This window comes from Lactuca virosa, chromosome 5 (assembly GCF_052849685.1).
Source record: "Lactuca virosa cultivar CGN04683 chromosome 5, Lactuca_virosa_CGN04683_v6, whole genome shotgun sequence".
Taxonomy (NCBI): Eukaryota; Viridiplantae; Streptophyta; class Magnoliopsida; order Asterales; family Asteraceae; genus Lactuca; species Lactuca virosa.
This window is the reverse complement of record NC_136430.1, coordinates 306825205-306845587: the sequence shown is the minus strand read 5'-3', so window position 1 is coordinate 306845587 and position 20383 is coordinate 306825205. Positions and strand designations below refer to the sequence as shown.

The following is a 20383-nucleotide window of genomic DNA, read 5'->3' as shown; positions in this document are numbered from 1 at the left end:
CATAGTTTGATATTAAAACCTCTTCCGTGGAGGAAGTAAAATCACCTTTTATGAATAAATTAGTGATATGAAATCCTTAAACTATTACTATTATATTTTATCATGTAGTATATGAAAAACCCATTTGTTTTGAGAGTAAAACCTTTTTCATGTAGTAAAAATCATAAACTATGCTTATTGTAGTTTATTATATGTGTTCAAAATGAATGAAGAAACCTTATCATGAATGACTAAATTTCAGTTTATGATGATAAACTAACAAGAAAATACATTCAATATTTAGAACTTACTGTTATACACTTTGCTCAACATAATACAAAGTGTTATGAAAGTTATAGGCTGTTAATTAGTTTTAGCCTTTCAGCACTGTTTTAGAAAAGTCATAGAAAAATCATACGAAGTCGAAAACTGAATCCGTAAATTCGGAGGGTTCACAAAATGTGTCTAGTTTATTCATAATTTTTATTATGAATTTTAGAAGTCTTTAACTTGTGTTATATTGTTCATATTCACAGACTGGTCCGAATTCGTTTCTGAAATGATAGGTAGTTTTGTACAAATCACCATAAATCATAGACAAATCGTATGGAGATGTGCAAGTAGTCATTTTAAAGGTATGAACCTGAACTATTTGCATATTAAACAGTTTTGAAATATATTAAGTTTAAGATATTCAAACAAGTCCGTGAATAAGACTCAACTTTTCTGATGAAGGCTGTTGTTTGAGTTTAGTTGTGTTCTTGGTGTTTTAACTTGTATTCCCCCCCTAAAACTTGAAGAAAACATGAAAATGTAGGGGTATGAACTCACCTTAAGTGATTTCAGTAGATGGATGATGGAAAAAAGAAGTGTTCAACTCAAGAACACTTGGGAGATGCTTGAAGATTTGAAGATCTAACACAAATATGACGATATTTTTGTAAGCAATCTATGATTTGGATGAAGGATAGTAGAATATCTAAGTGTAGGAGGAAGATACTTACCAAATGTGGGGGAAAAACCCAAGACCAGCCTTTGAAACTCGAATTTTTAGAGAGAGAAAGTGGAAGAGAGGTGTTTGTTCTTCTTGAGAAATAGTGAATAAAGTGGGAGGAGAGATAAGGATATCTCCAACTTTTGTTCAAGATTATGGCTGAAAAAGAGTGGGAAAAGGACAATGATTGACTAGGTATGGGTGAATAGTGACTAGGGGTTGTACTATGAAGGTATGGGAAGGTTGCTTGTGTCCTTGTCCAAAGGATAAGTCAACACTCCACCTAAATATCTCACCAAATAGATTTTATTCTTAGGCAATGATTTTCCCCAAAATATAGTTAAAATATGAATATTTAGGATTTATTATGTTAAAATACGAGTTTGGGTGAAAATCCCGCGTTAAAATCTCGAAAAACGGGCTTAAAACGAAGTTTGGGTCAAAAATCGGCAATAGGGACCGAACCTGCGAGGTTCGGCTCTTAGGAGTATGAGAACCGAGAGGAGGGGAGAAGGAACCGAGAGAAGAAGGAGAAGACCGAAGGTGCGAGGGGGAGGGCCGAAGGTCAGGCCTCGGTCCGAAGTAGCTAGAGAACCGAAATAGACCGAACCCTCGGTCCATTTCGGCTGAGAGGGTTTCGGTTCTGATGCATGTTCGGTCCGAGAATGGGAGGTTCGCTTCTGACAGGTTCGCTTCTGACAAGTTCGGCTCCTAAGAGGTTCGGTTCCTAAGAGGTTCGGTTCCTAAGAGGTTTCGGCTCCTTAAGAGGGTTCGGCTTCTTAAGACTGTTTTTCGCGTAGACTTCCGTTTTCGAGCGGTTTTCGACTAACTTGAGGGTCGGGATGCCCCGAGTGATTATACAAAGTTGAGAGAGATTTTGAGAGAGATTTGGGAGAGATTTCACACTCTTGGAGAGATTTCTCATACAGAGAGAGATCTGGGAGAGATTTCACATACTTGGAGAGATTTGGGAGAGATTTGAGGTAGAGAGAGATAGAGTGAAAGAGATTGGGAGAGACTTCTTTTGTGACCTTTTTGACTGTTTGGCTTTGTAACGCAAGGTTTGTAAGCCTCGTTAAGTCTCGTTATGAGTGTTATATGCCCCCGAGGGTTAAGGAATAATGTTTTATTGAGTAGTTTCATCACTTGCCCTGATTAGGGTTTAGAATTTCCGAACACGTGAAAACTCTAAGTGATACTTTGTATTAAGATTACGAGTTGTTCAATAAGAAACATAATGGAAACCCTAATATACAAGGGTTAGATGAGTTGACCGGTTTGACTTGTTGACTATAGTTGACTTTGACTTGGCCAAAATTGATGGTTGTCACATATTGGGAGAGTTACCTAAGAAGATGGGAGATCCTGGACGCCTCACTCTTCCATGTGAGTTTGGTAACAATTTGAAGACTTATGCTTTAGCCGATTATGGGGCTAGCATAAATTTAATGCCATATTCATTCTATCAAAAGCTGAATATTCAAAAGATTAAGGCTACAAAAATGACCATCCACATGGCTAATCGTTCAGTGACTCACCCTATAGGAATTATAGAAGACATCCTTTTAAAAATTGGGAAACTTGTTTTCCCAGTTGACTTTGTTGTTATGGATATGAAGGAGGATGCTAATGTCCCAATTATTCTTGGTCGCCCTTTGCTTAATACTGCTAGAGCTCTAGTTAATGTTCGAGAGTCCAAGCTTACATTGAGGGTTGGTGATGATGAGGAGACATTTGGAATACAAGATGGTTTTCAAGGAGAATATGTAAAAGGTGAGGTGTTCAATATGGATGAAGATAATGATCTTGAAGAATTGGAGAAGCTAATGGAGGAAGAAATCAAGACAATTCATCAATTAAAACGCACCAAACCAAGAGCATCCGTCCCGTTCTTCGTTGAAGTCATTACCTACACAAGACCAACAACTTTGATAAGTAAGGAAAGTGATGATTTGTTGAGTGATGAAAACGAGGTTATCTCAAAGGAAACGATTCTAGTGGTGAAAGAAGAGAAGGTTCCTATTGAGCTAAAAAAGAATGAAGAAAGATTAGAAACAAAAGGGACAGAAATGAAGCTTGATATAGACGAGGCGAAGACTAAAAAGGAAAATTCGAAAAAGGCGTACATTCGACGTGTTCGAGCATACAAAAGGCGATGGAAGGAGCAGAAAATCCAGCTGATGATGGACTCATCTGAAGATTCAACGTAGGGAGGCACGGAGTCCAGCTCACGACTCCATGAAAAAGAAGCGCTTCTCGGGAGGCAACCCGAGTTTGGTTTGCATTTTCTTTTCTTTTCCTTTTAGGATTTTTGTTTTAGTTTAGGAAGGTAATCATTTCGTCATAAAAAAACTTTTAATTGGGAAGAATTAATGGTGGGGTATTTTGGGAATCAAGTGGAAAACACTTAAAATAAACAAATATAAATAACTGAATTAATTTTTGTATCTAGACTAAATTCACGACGTGGGCTTGCGCTCCACGTCGTGGACGTAGATAAATTACGGGGACTGACTTACAATAGCTTAGCCCAATAGGTTAAATTAAGATGGACCAGAATATTTTTAGCCCATTACATACCCACATCGTGGTTTCGCTCTTCACGACGTGGCCTTCAAAAAGACACGAGGGGGGGACCAGTTACATAAACACTTTGACCCATTCCCCATTTGTTTACTATACTTTCTTGCACGAGTTGAAGAAGCCCCACAGCCGATTTTCCCCATTTTTCTTCCAAATTTCTTGAATCTTTTGTCTCTTAACTTCATTTGGTAAGTGATTCATCCTTCAATTTTTGCTATTGCTTACAATTTATGCATTTTAAGAGTTAGGGTTTATATAGATTTCAAAAATCCTTAAATTGGTTGAATTGGTTCGTATTTTCAGTTTTCATGGCCTTAGATTAGTGAGATAAACAAACCTCAAGTATGATTTTGGCTAAATTTGGACTGTATGATGCTCGATCCAGTTTCACGTCCCGACTTCGCTCCACGACGTGGAACGCTAGTCCACGTCGTGGTTCCTGGGCTGTCAATTTTTTTTTCTTTTTTAATAAAATACTTTGGGTGTTTTGGTTTGTTTTGTTTGTTTTTGGTCATTGCAGACAAATGGCTCCTACAAGGGCAGTCCAGCAGGAGGATAACCCGATTAATGTGGCTAGCATTCACCCGTTGTATCGTTTTCAGCAAAATTTATCTCGGGCTTTGTTGACAATTTACAAAAACCGGTTGGGATGGCTTTATAACCGAGAGTTTGCAATAGCACCCATTGTGGATTGGAGATGGCTACGAGGTGTGGGCATGGTATTGGAATTGGAGTGATATTGGACAAAGGTGTTTGAAGGAGAAGGCTTTACATTTACTTGCAATGGATGGAGGAATCTTTTCGCTATTCAAGAGCCCGTCTATCGGGAATTATCGGTAAAGTTTTTCGCTACCGTAAACTTTGAGGAAAGGACTTTGGATTTTGATTACAACCGGGCGCTTGTTTTCCGTTTGGGTGGGGTTTATCGCGAGTGCGGTCTTCGCGAGTTCGCATGGCGCATGGGCTTATACACGGAGGTGGAAACTCAATCACCATTTTTTGTGCCATTCTTGCTTGGATGTGTTCGAGATTTTACACCCGGAACTTTAGATGTCTAATTTTGGAGGACTATCTCAAATCACGAGTATAATTCTCATGATGCTAGTGAGGCACAAATTTGAAATCCTGTTCATCGATTCCTTCATCGGATGGGTTTTAAGCATTCTAACACTCCTAAGTGTACATGCAACCCTAAATACCTTGGATCTATGTTTTCTCTATTATACATGCAATTATGAACTTTCCAAGGTATTACCCTATCTAGCATACAATACTTGATACTTGGGTAATCAAATGGATATAATACATACCTTAGTTTGATGTAGCTTGTCTCCATGAAGCTTGAGTGCCTAGTGCCCCAAGTGTGACACCTCAAATGGTTCACACAACACCAAATGCACATGGAATGACTTGAGAGAAATGGAACACTCCTTGAAATCGTCTAGCCCTCATATTCACACATTAGTGCACGATTTCTTGAGCCATGGGATTCTTTTATATGGTGGCTATTAGGGTTACACCATGTAACTCATAACTTTACCCATTCCTTATGCTCCATGGATTTTAACCTCCATGGAGTATCCATGGGTCACCCCATGGACTTAGTCCAACATAAGGAATCTTGGATCACAAGCCCACATATATAAGAATGAATGATTTACACAATCAACCCATATATTTAATTAGTTTCCTTTTGATCACTTAATTAATTCCAAATTAATTCTTGATCAATACTAATTAAATAACCTTATTAATATATTAGAACTTATAATATATTAACCAACCTTAAGTGTTATTTCTCTCATTATAGTCTATCCAAATGCATGATGCCATGCAACCCAAATGGACCATGCCGGGTCGGGTCAAGTCTTACCAATTATAGTTATGGACTTAGACATTAATCCAACATCATCGCCTTGTCACTTTTTCTATCAATCACAAGCATCATGGCGATAAGGTTTCCATCCAGAATTTGTTTTACTTGTGGAGCATAATCACACCCGGGATTTGTTGTGATCTTCCCTACATGCTTGCACGATTTTTGGGGAAGAAAGCGGCCGATTCTAGGCAAGGGAGTCCGATCACGGGTGGACATCTAGTCACCCGCCTTGCCCGGTCTTACAACATTTTGACTCCTAATTTTATTAGGAACCTTACCCGCTTTCTGGATAATGATTTGACAATTCAAGTTTTGGGTATTATGAGGGTGGTGGTAAATGTTGGGGGCGGCTATGTGATACCCCCGGAGGATGAGCAACAAATGGAGCAACCCGAGCAACAACCTCCACCGAGGCCCAGAAGGCGGAATGTTAGGGCCCAAGGAGACATGGAGAGAGAACGTCAAACAGCCCCACAATATGAGGGTGGAATACCCACCGACCCATTTCAAAGTCGGGTTGGTTCTTATTTGTATAATCTTCACGGTGGAATGACATATAACACCCAACTTCTTGAATCCATGTTTTCTCACATGAGTGTGGTTCGACCACCTTCCGTGCCACCACAATGCCCATACATATCTACATGGGAGGAGCTTTGGATGCCGAGAGGAGATGGAGAAGGACCGAGTGGAGCTCAAGGACGTGAAGATGATGATTGATCTTTTTATTTTAGTTTTTATTTGGTTTTTAGTTTTTATTAGTTTTTGTTTGGTTTTTAAACTTGTTATGGTTTGTAAGACTTGTTAAACTATTATGTTACTTTTATTTGTCCTTTGGTTGGTTTATTTCAGATTTGCAATGGAGTTTCGGTAAGGAAGGTCGAGTCAAAAGCGTTTACGTCTAGCCAAGAGTCGGGTTAGAGTCTAGAGTCACAAGTCGAGACCCACAATTGGAAATAAGTGTGGGGTGCGTCAAAAAGAGAGGATGGAGTCAGAAAGGGTCTTTAGAATACTGAATGAGAAGAGTTTTAACAAATTAAGACATTAGTTAAAATTCCATGAAGACGTGGGAAGTTTTATTTTCTAGGTACTCTGTTTCCACGACGTGGTTTTCATTTCACGTCGTGAACCGGTATTCTGGATATATGCAATACGCGCTGTTATGCGAACCCACGACGTGGCTGTTCTAACCACGACGTGATTTCCAATTTTTCAAAGAATTAAAATCCATTGATGCATTTTACTTTTTGGCTTGCCATGGTTATTCTTGGGATCATTATGAAGACAATTATGGCTCGTTGTCTTTACCGTACAATGTGGCATATGCTTTCCCACATTATTATTTACACCTTGGAGATTTGCACCACTTTTATTGAAGAACAAAGTTTCGATTAGTTGCTTGTTGGCTCATTCACATATTTCGCAAGTTCAAGGTCCAAGTTCAGATTTAGAAGAAGTCCATATTCGAGATGCACATTTCATCCACACGAATGGAGTTCGATCACGCCACTATCCCAGGGGAGTCTGTTCCTTTTTCTCCCTTTTATTGCTTTTATTTAGTTTCTGCATACAATGAGGGCATTGTATGTAATAAGTGTGGGGTAGGGGTCGAAAAAGTAATTGCTTAGATTGCTAAAAATAAATTGCTAGAATTTAGTAAATTTAGTAAATTTAATAAATTGCTAGAATTTAGTAAATTTAAAAAAAATGGATATAGATTTGAAATAATAATCTAAATAAAAAATTCTAGTAGTTATGATAATCTAAACTTAAGTTGCTAGTGTTGCCTGGGATGATCCGATGAGAGCTCAAATGTTTAGTTGAGCCGATATATGTTATAGTGCATTTGTGGCCTCCTTTATTCTAGTGAAATCATGGGACAAAAACACAACCTCGCTTAGTTTGAGGAATGCAATATGTTTAGCAGCCTGTACTTAAAATGTATCTAGGAAGACTAATACATTAACCAATAAAGGTTGAAGCTAAGCGCCCCTGCTTAAGCATGTAGGGTTTTGAGTAAAAAAGTAAGTTATACATGTAAAAAAAAAGAGAGAGAAATTACCAAAAAATGAAAAAAATTGAAGAATTTTTGGAGCTATAGAAGTATCAAAGTTTGAAGATCAAAAATCAAAAATTCTGAAGAAAAATCAAAAGTTGAAGATACCAAAAATCACACAAAAAAAAAGGTGATGAACTCAAAGTACAAATTGAAGATCAAATGTCAAAGAAAGAAGAATTCAAGAGCTCCATATTATGGTATCTTAAAAGTTGTAATTCTCTAGAATATGTATGCTTGGGTAGCTTTACAAAAATACCTTGAGGTTAAGAAAGTTCTCTGAGGATAGATTCGGAGGGTTGCATAAAATGAGCATTGTTCAGAAGAAGTGGATGCGTGTTTATGAGGATTGTAAGTATTTAGAATTGAGGGGGTTACGTAGGAAAAATTTTAGACACAAATGCATGCGTTGAAGTCTTGGCATAATGGCTGAGTTTGAGTTGGATCGTTCTATGTGATGTTGGTGATAAAGGTTTAAGCATTAAAATAAATTAGTTTTGTTTGAGGGCAAGCAAAGCATAAGTGTGGGGTATTTTGATATTGCCATGTTTATACATATTTTTAGGCAATATTTATTTACATTTTTATTGATATTTTGGTTATTTATATAGAATAATGGTACTTATAAAGATAAATTGTTATTTGCAGTCAAATTAAAGCATTTTCGAAGAAAGGGACCAGAATTGACAATACTTGGAACTTTGGAGACTTGGAGAATGAAAGAATAAGAAATCCACGGATTTGACTCCAATCACGACGTGAACCTCATGATCACGACGTGGTCTTGAATCTTCCAGAAGATAAATATGTGCGGAGTAAGAATCCGTGCCCGATAAGGATATCTCTTAGGTCACGTCGTGAAGCTTCCTGTCACGACGTGAATCACGACTTTCGGGAAAAGTATAAAAACGCTTGACCATTACGACTTAAGGGACTTTTGGCTGCCTTGGAGGGTTTCCGGAGACGAAATTCAAAAGGGAAGAAGTGTTGGAAGAGGCTTTTACCACCAAAGAAGAAAAGAGTACATTAATAGTTTAATTGTTTGGTACATTCATTATGACTTCTATTATGATTTGTGTTTGTTTATCTGTTGCTATGAGCAGCTGAATCTAGCTACTCTTGTTTAGTTAGATGAAGCTTCTGACTTATGGTTTAGCTTATTGATAATGGATTTGCTTAGTTGGTAATTTGCTTGTGTTGATTATTATTACCTAGCATGTTAATATTTGTTTCTTTAGTTGCTTGAATTCATGTTCTGTGTAGCTTAGTGATTATTAAATTACATGAACTTGAAACCTAGTGATTTAGTGAACATTGAATTGCTAGAGCTAGGATTGATCAATCTTAGATAATAATTAAAGTAATTAAAGTTAGCTGTGCTAGAGAACATAAATTATGACCATAATTGTGTTTGCATAATCTTACATAGCATATTCATAATCATAACTGGTTCTGTGTTTGATTGTGTGTGACCATACATAGTTTTACATGAATATTAGGAAATTTAGACTTAAATTACTAATACAATAACAACCAACTTGATAATCCATAATTGTTAGCTAACCATAAAGAAGAAGTGGATTCGAACTAAACAAGAGTGTTTTTAATTATTGATTGAATTTGAGTTAAGTTAGTCTAATCTTGCAAAATTAGATAAATCTCTTTCCTTTGTTGATAATTAGGTTAGTTTAATAGTAAGTAGATTAATTAGTCAATACCGTTCCCTGTGATCGACAGCCGACTTACCCAAAGCTATACTATAGTCTGACTAGGTACAATGCCTAGGTGCAAGTAGTTAGTTAAGGTAGTTAGGTTATAAATTTAAAATTAGGTGTAACCATTTGCACACATCAATGGGTATTTTGGGGGTAACTCACTAAGCTTTCGGGCTTACAGTTTCAGTTTATTGTTTCAGGTTCAGCGGATGACCGCGGGAAGGCGAATGCATGACCGTACACTTCCTCGATTGATGAATATGATTTCTGGGAACTCTGATGTTTAAACTATTTTGGAAACAAATTGTAATAACTGAGTGGTTTTAAATGATTTAAAAAGTTTTAAATTGGCTCGAATTTTATGGGTGTTACAGGTTGATTGGACCCATAGTATGTTGGCATTCCAACCCGATGGTTGAGGGGCCTGGGGTATTCCATCCTGACGGACGATTGGACCCATAGTATGTTGTTTTTTTTATTATCTGTGTATTATTGTGTGTATGGGTATTTTGGAGGTAACTCACTAAGCCTTCGAGCTTACATTTTTCGATTATTGTTTCAGGTACAGCGGATGACCGCGGGAAGGCGAAGACGTGACCGTACACTTCCTCGATTTATGACTATGATTTCTGGGATACTCTGATATGAAACTATTTTGGAAAACTTTTTTGTAATAACTCATGATTTTAAATGTTTGAAAAAGTTTTAAATTGGCTTGATTTCTATGGATGTTACAAATTGGATGTTATTGGTATTGATAGCGTTGGGATTTGTCGGACCAGCATGCAGAGATTTATCCGAGTGATTCAATAGTTTGAGGTGAGTTTTCCTCACCATGTTAGGGGGTCGAAGGCACCAATGTCGGCCCATGGTTTTTATGTTAGGTACTAGATGTTTACGTGACTCTTGCATGTGTATGTGTTTGTATTCTTAGTGGGCCGGGCCCAATGGTTATTTTGTATGTTATTACTCGTTATACTTATATGTTTGTATGCCGAGTGGGGCCCGTTATGCGAGTTAGGGCGAGGCCGGTTATACTCAGTGAGCGGGGCCCGCTATGCGAGTTAGGGCGGGTTCTGTTATACTCAGTGGGCGGGACCCGTTATGCGAGTAGAGCGGGGCCCGTTACACGCATCGGACAATGCCCAATATATGTTTGATATGTGTGGTATGTGGTATTTGGAGGAAACTCACTAAGTTTCGTGCTTACGGTTTTCTGTTTATATTTCAGGTACTTCTGGTACAAAGGGGAATAGCTCGGGGTGATTGCAGTGCACACACTATTTTGTTCCGCATTCTTATGATTACTCTGATGTTTTATGATCAAGATGATACATTTGGGTTTTCTATGGTTATGATGATGTTTGGATAATTGTTTTAGTTAATTAAAAATTAAAAAATTTTGGTTTATTTTTGGGACTTTACGTGATGTTGGCGTGAGACCCAAGGCTGATGATCGACGACGTGCTTGAGGATAGGCGAATTTGTGGAGAAAAAAAACCCAACATAAGTGGAGGTCGTTCCTAAGTGCTGTGAAGATGGCTTGATACCATGTTTGTGGAAAACTAACCCCTTATGGTTTGCATTGTCATTCACAGTAATATGATATAATGTTTAAGATAATTACATAAAGGATCTTGATCATAGAGAAATAAATAATACAATTAACATTTTTCTTAAAATATATTGGGTTTAATAGAAAAAAAAATAAGATACAATGATTAAACTATAAAAATAAACAAAATATAATGGCTGTCGTATAAACAATCCTACTTTTAATATAAAATTGTTGTAACTACCGAAAATAAAACATTATTTATATTGTTTTTAGTTTTTACACCATCTTATAGAAAATGATTGAAACTAGTAGGAATTACCTGCGCCGTTGGCGCCGGGTTGGATCAAGTTTTCCTAAATGCTCTTGAAGATTTTATATAACATCTTGAAAAAGAAAGTTAAAAAGTACAATGCTATAACAATTATATTAAAAAAAACAAAGCTCAGTTAAAGAGAATACAAAGGAAGTGGGAAGGTCACTTGATCAGAAAATGCAGCCAGTATTAAAGCCCATGAAGTATTATCATCCACAAAAATCTACAAATAATTAAACATCTGAAATACATAAATAAATAAAAGTCAAGATTATGGTCCTGAAATAATTATATAAGATTGCGGTGTTGAAACTTAAAAACACTTTCCATTCCATTTGGCAACAGAATAAATAATTCCATTCTTCCTTTCATTTCATTCTTGTTGGACAGCTATCACTGTAAAAAAAAACACAATAAAGCATAGCAACCCTCCAACGTTGATTTCTTGCTTGAACATGAGACCTCAATTATGGCGATGGTTGAAAGGACATCATTAGGCATAAGCAATACTGTTGTTGATCCAAGTCTGATAGTTCGTTGTTGTTGTTAACTGAAAATAATAATAATAATAATAATAATAATAAAATTAAAAAAAAACTACACTTTACTTAAAGGGTATTACAAAGTTATGAATTTTTCACTTTTCATACAAGGGCAAAATAGTCATTTGAAAATAACTATTGTATTATACCATCTTACTTTTATTTGTTTCTATTACAATACTTTTTTAGAAATGAAGGAAACATCAAAAAGCTGGTATGTGAGGATACCGTTCAAAGGTCCCTGAAATCCAATCCAAGCAATCCACAAAAGTTTCCAAGGCCTTTCTCCTAAAAGTAAATATGTGCACAAAGGCAATGTTGTATAGTTAAATAAACAATCTTGGTTTAAAAGATGGAAACCATATTATTTGTTTTCGATAATAAGTCAACAGAAATGAAGGTATGTGATAGTTAGAAAACATTTTTGTCGTTTTGGCCATTTTTAGCATTTCTCATAGCAATGACAATAATATTGTAAAAAAAACTTCCACTTTTCCTATGAAAATTGTGTTGTTTATTAGACAGATGCTTGTAGATAAGTGTTCGACTAATTCTTAAATTCCCAAAATATCCTCCAAAATGCCAAAAGAAAGAAATCTATAGATATATACCTGTTCAGAGTCAACTGCCTTTGAAAGAAGTGCATAATCAGCAAAAAAAAATGGTATGTTTGTACAACATTTAAAGCTGAAGCCATGGCCCTACCGGTCTGCAAAAATACAAATGTTATTTTGAATAATAATAAGGGAACTTTAAAATCAACAAATTATAAAATAAAGACTAAAACAAATGACACCATTCTGAAAGTGGAATGGAATTGAATGATAAAAGAATGGTATTCATGGAATAAATGACACCATTCTGACCAACATCCCCTCTATGAAAATGTAATGATGAATACTCACCCATAAGTGGAAATTGTTTCACAACACAAGAAGTCCATGTCTTCGAAAAAAAGCAGGAACTCCACGGCTTCTGCAAAACCATTAAATCCCAAATTCAATCAGGCCTAGAAAAAATTACTCTTTTACCCCTGTTTTCAATTTCCAGCAAACTAAATTACATAAAAAACAAATAACAAAGCTATCTCTTCTAAAGTCTTTCTGCCATAAAAATCAAAATTTTTTGTTTATAAGCAAAGAAAAGAGAACAATCTAAAACACAAAGCAAAGAAAAGACAACAATCTAAAACACCATCAGGCCTGAAAAAACTTGATTTGAGGATTTCTAAGAAGTTTTGGTTTGCTCAAAGTTACCTTCATGTTTTTTTGTTATGTCACCATGTAATGATTTGATTATATATGGAGCGAAGAACTTACTTTTGTAACCTGAAAGGAAGTCTGAATCGAAGGAATGTTATTGCTTTCATCTCCTTTCTGTGTACCGGTTCATATACCCTAAAACATCACAACCACCTAAATTATATTGGGAAAAACACAGATTAAGAGAGAAATATAAGCAATTGAGCATAAGAAAATTGTAATACCATCTATTGCAGTCTACATCACCTGTGCCATCATCAAGCAAAAATGAAACATCAGTAACCCTCTCAGCTTTGTTCGATACAACCTGTTTCGTTTTTTCATCGGGCCATCACGAAACTGAATTCCATCAAAATGGAACTCTGATGAACCCAAGTCTTACAACTAAGACTCCCTTCCTCTCTGTAGAAGCACCCACCTGACAGTTACTACAACAAAAATCGCCCATCAATCTACAAATTAAGTAAGATAAAAATCTACTACCTATGACCAAAAAAAGATGGTTGCTTTTCCAGAACAATCAATATACATACCTGTAACCCAATTCGTTGTCATAGCATGAGACAAGATAGACAAAATGTCTATACCAAGATTCAGGGTTTGTACTACATGAGCTTCTACGAACTGATGCAAGTCAGAAATTGAGTCCTAAAATCGAAAATTAAAGCCCGATTAAAAATCGAAATCAATACTTTTAATCTGCAAACAACAAACAACAACAAACCCACATAAATTATTGAACAAAAAAGGCAGGTATTCAAGAACGACAACAACTCCTTGGGTTGCTCGAAAACCCTGGTGGTGGTATACGTCTCACTTGTTGTTGAGAAGAAGCTCCCTTTAATCAACGCCCTCCGCAGTTGACAACACCGTCGACAACGTTGTTGACCAACGGCAATTCAATTGTGACGAGGTCGACGATGGTACGTTGTCGATCATAAAACGATTTCTTCTGTGAACCTCTCCAACGTACAGACAAAGACGAACAAAGAAACACCAGAAATTTGAAAATTGGAAATCATAAAAACTGAAATCAACTTTAGGGAGAAGCCATGAAAGAAAGAAAGTGGTGGGTTGAAGAGAAAACGATGAATAGCAGAAGCAGTGGAAAGTTTTAAGAAGTGCCTGGTGCAAGTAACGATGACAAAATATATGGCGGTTTAAGAAAAACGCAAACGAACGGTATTGGTTGAGAAGGGCGGCAACCGCCTTTGAGGAAGAGAAGAAAAGGATGGCAAAATGTATACTGGGTTGCGCGAGAAAAGAAGAAACAGAAGTTTTAGTGTCAAAATAAGAAAGCCAAAGAATCCCGTGTCAAAATAAGAAAGAGAAAGAACTTTGACTGTAGCTAAAAAGAAGAAACAGAAGTTTCAGTGTCAAAATAACAAAGCCAAAGAATCCCGTGTCAAAACAAGAAAGAGAAAGAACTTTGACTGTAGTTAAGGTTTTGAGAATTGATAGTATATATAATAGTGTAAGCAGTCGTCCTCTTTTAAATCAAACAACACGAAAGCTTACAAGTCCACGTGATGATGTATCGAATAAACATTTCGGCCTTTTGCCTTGGACAATGGACAAGGACTTAACTGGTTCAAGAAAGATTTTGTTGGGCCAAAAACGTAATATCAAAAATGTAGGGAGAAAATCTATCGCTTAAGTAATAATTTAGGGACCATTTGTGTGATGTTTATCTTGTTCAAACTCGGATGAATAGGAGATAGGTACGGTCGCTGCACGTACATGGCCCCACTGTACCACTGTCTCGTCACCAACTTTGCTATATCCAACGGTCTGAAATCAATCACGCGTTTGCTTTTGCCACTTGGAGTGTCACGTGAATATTTACGTCAAATCTGCGACACAGCTTATCACTGCCAACGGGTTTTCAGGTTTTTGTTTTCTCTCTCTAAAACTGATCTGATGATCGTACCTCCGCCGTACAAAGGAAACCGCCGTTAGTGTCGCCCCACCGGAACTCCCAAACCGCCGGAGAAAATGACCGTCATCCGGAAACGGAGATTCAAGTCTTGCCGTTCTCTCTCCGCTGCTACCCACCAACCACTGAACATCCTGCTCTTCCTTTTCGTTCCCACTTAGATGCATAGATTTTAGATTCCGATCGTACCTTACCTTCTCTATCAAATGGATTCGTGCTTATTTCTATATCTCCTCACGGACGACCTCCTAGCACGAGTGCTTGATTGTCTCTTCGATGATTCCGACCGCAAATCCTTCCGTGCAACCTGCAAGTTTTTCCACCGTGTTGAATCTAGTCACCGGACTCATCTGAAGTTCTTACGACCCGAGTTCATCCCGGGTCTCCTCCGAACTTACACCCGCGCCGACACGCTTGACTTCTCCGTCTGTCCTCGGATCTACGACGGGACAATCTCTGTGTTGCTCAACAACGTCAACTGTTATGGATGGGCACAAAGACTGAGGAGGGTGGTGCTGTCCAGGACGACGTCGTTTAGGTTTTCTGGGCTGGAGATGCTGGTTGGGTCCTGCCCTGGGTTGCAGGCTGTGGATGTGTCGCACTGTATTCAGTTTGGCGACAGGGAGGCAGCAGCGCTGTCGTGTGCTGCGGAATTGAGGGAGGTTAAGATGGATAAATGTTTGAGAGTGACGGATGTAGGGTTGGCTAAGATCGCCGTTGGGTGTGAGAAATTGGTGAAGATCAGTTTGAAATGGTGTTTGGAGATAACTGATTTGGGAATTGATCTCTTATCAAAAAAGTGTCCCCAGTTGAAGCATCTTTGCGTGTCGTACATCAAGGTAAATTCTTGACTCCAATGTAAATACATCTTACCATTGTTATCCGATCACGTCCAATCTATTTTAAGTACTGAATTTGGACTCGTCTTCTCAATTAATGGGGTTTGTCCTTTCTTTTGTAGATAAGTAATGAGTCATTAAGGTCAGTAAGTCGTTTGAAGAAGTTGGAGGCGTTGATTATGATGGGATGTGGATTAGTGAGCGATGAGGGATTGCATTTTCTTGGAAATGGTTGTCATTCACTACAGGTTTCTGACCTTCAATTTTTTTTTTCCTATTCCTTACTTTTTTCTTACATTGAATTTATTTTGATCTCATTTTGATTTGTTTACTTTCTTACATTTATTGTTAGTTATAATACTTTCTTAATTAAGTTATAGGAAGATTCAAATAATCTGTTGGTTTGAGATAATGTATACGTGTATGTTGCACAAATTTGTGAACCTCTATGTTTATTTTTACATGTTAACGCATATCGTATCCAACATTCTTGCTTCAACTGTATATATACGGAAACTATACTATAAATGGATGCACTAACTACTCCTTCCATCCAAAAATTGCAATGTTTGACTAGGCACACACATTAGTAAAACTAGTTGACTATCGATTGTGTATGTTTTTCTTGAACTTGTTGACACCTGAAACATAAAGATAGGGCACCAGGGAAGATATTTGTCTTGTGATTTGCTTTCATACTTCTTATGCACAATCATGCATATCTTTAATTGGTTTCACATACATTATAGTTTCTGGTTGCAGGTATTAGATGTAACGAGGTGTGAAAATGTAAGTTCTGCTGGTCTGATTAGTGTCATTAGAGGATGCAAAGGCCTTCAAAAGCTCAATGTTGGTTACCATTTTCTTGTGAGTCTATTCGATTCAGTCTACTATGAAGCTTGCCATCATTCAATGATTCTCCATACTAATTAAGTGATCTCTTTTGATGCATCAGGAGCTTCCCACCTCTGTTTTTCACAATTTTACAGACTTGAAGCATCTAAAAACATTTAGGGTTCATGGAGCTCAAATTGCTGACTCTTTTTTCGATATTATAAGCACTAATTGCTTGCTTTTGGTTGAAGTTGGTTTGAGCAAATGTGAAGGAGTAAATGACACAGGCATTGTTAAGCTTGTATCTGGGCATCCTAACTTGAACATACTTGATTTAACCTGCTGTGATGACATCACTGATATGGCAATATTAGCCATAGCACAGTCATGTAGAAAGCTTTCCTGCCTGAAATTGGAGTCTTGCTCTTTGCTCACTGAAAAAAGTTTTAGCTATCTTGGGTCATCATGTCCCTTACTTGAGGAGCTTGATCTAACGGAATGTAGTGTGAATGACAAAGGTTAGTGTTTAATTTGATGGAACTAGGGAAGGAATGGAATTGAATGGTTCATTCTATTGGAAGGAAAAAAAAAAAAAAAAAAAAAAAAAAAAAAAAAAAAAACTATTTGTTTTATTTGATGGAATGGAGTGCACGGTTCTTAAAGAAATGTGATTCCTTCCATCTTGTTAATTTTGTTCACTAATGAGGGGTTGCTTTCCGCAGTATAACCATGGAATATATTGATTAATTAAAATTTATTATTCCTGTTTTTCCTCAGGACTTGAATATCTGTCTAAATGCTTGGAGCTTCGGTGCTTAAAATTAGGGATTTGTACCGATATCTCAGATAAGGGATTGTCTTATATCGCTTCACATTGCAAAAACCTTAAAGAACTTGATTTATACCGGTAAATGTTACATTTACATGATGGTTTTTAATCTTTATATATATTGCTTCTACTCTTTCCTCAACTTTTTTTTTTTTGTAGGTGTTCAAATGTTGGTGATGATGGATTAGGTTTTTTAGGCAGTGGTTGCAAAAAGATTAGGAAGCTAAATATATGTTACTGCAGTAAGATTACAGACAAAGGGATGGCTTATTTAAGCCAATTGGAGGAACTATCTGACTTGGAGATGCGTAGTATTACCCAAGTCACAGGCACAGGTCTGACAGCTCTTGCATCAGGATGTAGGAAGCTTTCAGAATTGGATATTAAACATTGTGTAAACATTACTGATGCGGGGTTTTGGTCACTCGCATACTACTCTTGGAATTTGCAACAGGTAAATTTCCATAATAATATATTTGTGGAGTATACAACTTTTGTGGAGTTGTGATTGTATTTGTATTTACATTGATTGATGCAGATAAACCTAAGCTACTGTGGGGTATCTGATGTGGGTTTGTGCATGATGATGGGGAACTTGACACGCATGCAGGATGCAAAGCTTGTGAACTTGACAAACGTATCAGCAAGAGGGTATGAAGTGGCACTTAGGGCTTGTTGTGCTCGACTGAAAAAGGTTAAGATGATCAGGTCCCTTAGACCGCTTCTTTCCACAGAGATAATCGAGACTCTTGGAGCAAGTGGTTGTAGAATCAGATGGGATTAATTAAATAGTTAGAGGAACTCAAAGTCAAAGACTTGTTTGTTCATTCCATGGATGATTGAGACCCCGAGTTTTCTTCTTGTTTTGGGGGTTTTAAATGAGTGAGACTAAAAGATAATACTTGACTTGTTGCTTCAAGAGTCAAGACATGGTTAGTAATCTTTATTCTCAAAAGGCGGGCCCACTTGTTATTGTGATCTACCAAAATAAACTTTCTTAATTTCCTATACCCAAAAAAATTACCAATATTACATGTATGTATGTATTATGCCATTGAATCATAATAATAATAATAAAAATAGTTGTTTTCTTTATACAAATGGTGACATGACCATTGCAAAACAATGGTTAAATTTCATGGAATCAAATACAATGGTTAAATTTGAATCTGATACAAAAATCCTTAATTAATTTGCGTTTGCACCACCATGTTCAACATCAGCTTCGTGATGTTGAGTAGAGTTGGACCTGTTAGGGCTGAGGGATGGTGACCTTATAATTGGGAAGGCGTCTAGTCGACTCAAAGCACGCTTTTGTGGAATTGCATTGTTGGCTTTCACATCAATACCAGCAATATCTCCAAAAGAAAAGTCTTGAATTTCAGTTTCCTTTTCGTTCACCATAGCTATAGGTGTCGAGTTTTTGCACATCAAGTAAACACAGAACTGTAAGACTCCTAGCAATATCCCTATCGCATTTGGCACCTGCAATGATGAGTTCTTACATTGTTTTGATAGTTGATTTAGAATGATATCTAATAAAGCGGTCTTTAGACCAGATAAATCACAGCATCCCCATGGCAATGATAGTGATACTCATACTTGAACCTGATATATATATATATATATATATATATATATATATATATATATATATATATATATATATATCTTATTTATGGATTTTCACTTCTTTATTGCTATATCAAAAGAGAGGATATCAAGATCACTTACAAGGACGAAAACATCTGTGACCAGCAAAGCAAAAGTGAGCCAAACACACCCGTTGACAAAAAGAGAGAACACAAGGAGAATTGGCATATACTCCACGCTCTTTGTCTTTATTGTTGTTCTCTGTATGCATATTATACAATATGTAATTGTAATTATAATTTAAATCACCTATAAAACAAAGCGAGAACAAAGAAGAAGAAGAAGATCAAATTAAGGGTTAGTAATTTTGCATACCAATGCAGCCAGAGGTGCGGCATACATCATTGTTGTGAAAGTTGCACAAAGAATGCCTGTAAACGTACGTCGTGATCCACCTTCAAATGCAACAAGCGTGAAAGCCACAACCACTCCAAAACACACAACATCCAACACCACAAATCCAAAATATTTAACCTGACGAAATACATAACATTTTAAGGTTATATATAAAACCACATATATTTTGCTTTAACAAATTTAATATATATATATATATATATATATATATATATATATATATATATATATATATATATATTCTCTTTTACCCTTTTTTCCTTTGATGAATAAATGAAAAGTAGAATGAGGTAGAGGGATTGCATGGCGACACCAGCTGCATTAACAGTGACAATAAGGAGACCTTCATCCGGGTCAAGTAGCCCATACAAAATCCACAAAGAGCAACTCAAAAACGTTGCAATATATGGTGTTCCATTGTAGTTGTCAGCACATTTTCTCTTCACAATGTCCCGAAATTGTGATCTGCAGCATTTACAAGGTAGCTAGCTAGTAAGTCGATCAGTTTAGGTTTTAATAGCAACAGATCTTAATTTGGTAGTGAGAATCACATTTTTTATGTTTCGATCATAAACTAACTGATACTTACATGGGAGAAGTGAAACTCAGTATAGAAACGATGTTTCCTGCATGATATGATAAACAAACATTTAAATGTAGAAAAATACAATGAAATAAACTGTTTTTGCATGCATATGTCAGTGTCTCAGGTCTTGAATTAGGGCTCACCTACGATCCCGACGACAAAGTCGGCAGCAACCATTGTATGTATAGTCGGATTGTTTAATCTGAAATATTTAGAAGCAAACTAAGGAGTTTTGGAGAAGTTCGATGGGTAGATTTTGGATAAGAGTTGGAATGAATTGGTGAAGGTTTTTATGGGTTTTCCCATGAATTCCCAGTCTTGGACTGTAGCTTAGATTCGTCTTCTTATTCGTTTTGTAATTATTTTTTGTTTGAATTCTATTCCATCGTTCAACATGAAGTCAAATGAAGATTCTTGGCTTTAATTTACATGGGTTTCAATTTTCAAACCATAAAAACTGAATATCTT

General features: G+C 36.7%; 2 protein-coding genes and 1 long non-coding RNA gene across 4 annotated transcripts; 1 reads left to right on the top strand and 2 right to left on the bottom strand.

The window, feature by feature from the left end:
- Nucleotides 1-11122: 11122 nt before the first annotated feature.
- On the bottom strand, nt 11123-14319 carry LOC145114956 (uncharacterized). Of its 2 annotated transcripts, none has more exons than XR_013711354.1 (8): nt 13610-14319; nt 13415-13529; nt 13128-13309; nt 12939-13016; nt 12525-12594; nt 12231-12328; nt 11848-11907; nt 11123-11627 (listed from the first exon to the last, which is right to left on the bottom strand). It is a non-coding gene; the product is annotated as an uncharacterized LOC145114956 (long non-coding RNA). The 2 variants fall into 2 exon arrangements; XR_013711353.1 differs by having other exon boundaries at nt 13106-13309; nt 13610-14302.
- A 432-nt stretch (nt 14320-14751) lies between these two features.
- On the top strand, nt 14752-18351 carry LOC145114955 (F-box family protein). Its single transcript, XM_079051083.1, has 7 exons — nt 14752-15656; nt 15779-15904; nt 16419-16523; nt 16612-17008; nt 17268-17397; nt 17479-17773; nt 17858-18351. Exons 1-7 carry the CDS (start codon nt 15024-15026, stop codon nt 18101-18103), a joined length of 1932 nt encoding a protein of 643 aa, XP_078907209.1. The 5' UTR covers nt 14752-15023; the 3' UTR covers nt 18104-18351.
- Nucleotides 18352-18507: 156 nt separating this feature from the next.
- On the bottom strand, nt 18508-20092 carry LOC145113034 (bidirectional sugar transporter SWEET16-like). The gene is made up of 6 exons (XM_079049144.1): nt 20059-20092; nt 19919-19955; nt 19581-19794; nt 19288-19446; nt 19054-19173; nt 18508-18804 (listed from the first exon to the last, which is right to left on the bottom strand). The coding sequence occupies exons 1-6, from the start codon at nt 20090-20092 to the stop codon at nt 18508-18510; spliced, it is 861 nt and encodes a 286-aa protein (XP_078905270.1).
- Nucleotides 20093-20383: the final 291 nt, after the last annotated feature.

Coding starts and splice junctions, on each gene's coding strand:
- LOC145114955 (XM_079051083.1), top strand. CDS start 15,024: ATGGATTCGTGCTTATTTCTATATCTCCTCACGGACGACCTCCTAGCA. Junction 17,398..17,478: donor AAAGAACTTGATTTATACCG/GTAAATGTTACA, acceptor TTTTTTTTGTAG/GTGTTCAAATGTTGGTGATG. Junction 17,774..17,857: donor ACTCTTGGAATTTGCAACAG/GTAAATTTCCAT, acceptor TGATTGATGCAG/ATAAACCTAAGCTACTGTGG.
- LOC145113034 (XM_079049144.1), bottom strand. CDS start 20,092: ATGGTTGCTGCCGACTTTGTCGTCGGGATCGTAG. Junction 19,956..20,058: donor CTTTGTCGTCGGGATCGTAG/GTGAGCCCTAAT, acceptor CATATCATGCAG/GAAACATCGTTTCTATACTG. Junction 19,447..19,580: donor ATTCATCAAAGGAAAAAAGG/GTAAAAGAGAAT, acceptor GTATTTCGTCAG/GTTAAATATTTTGGATTTGT.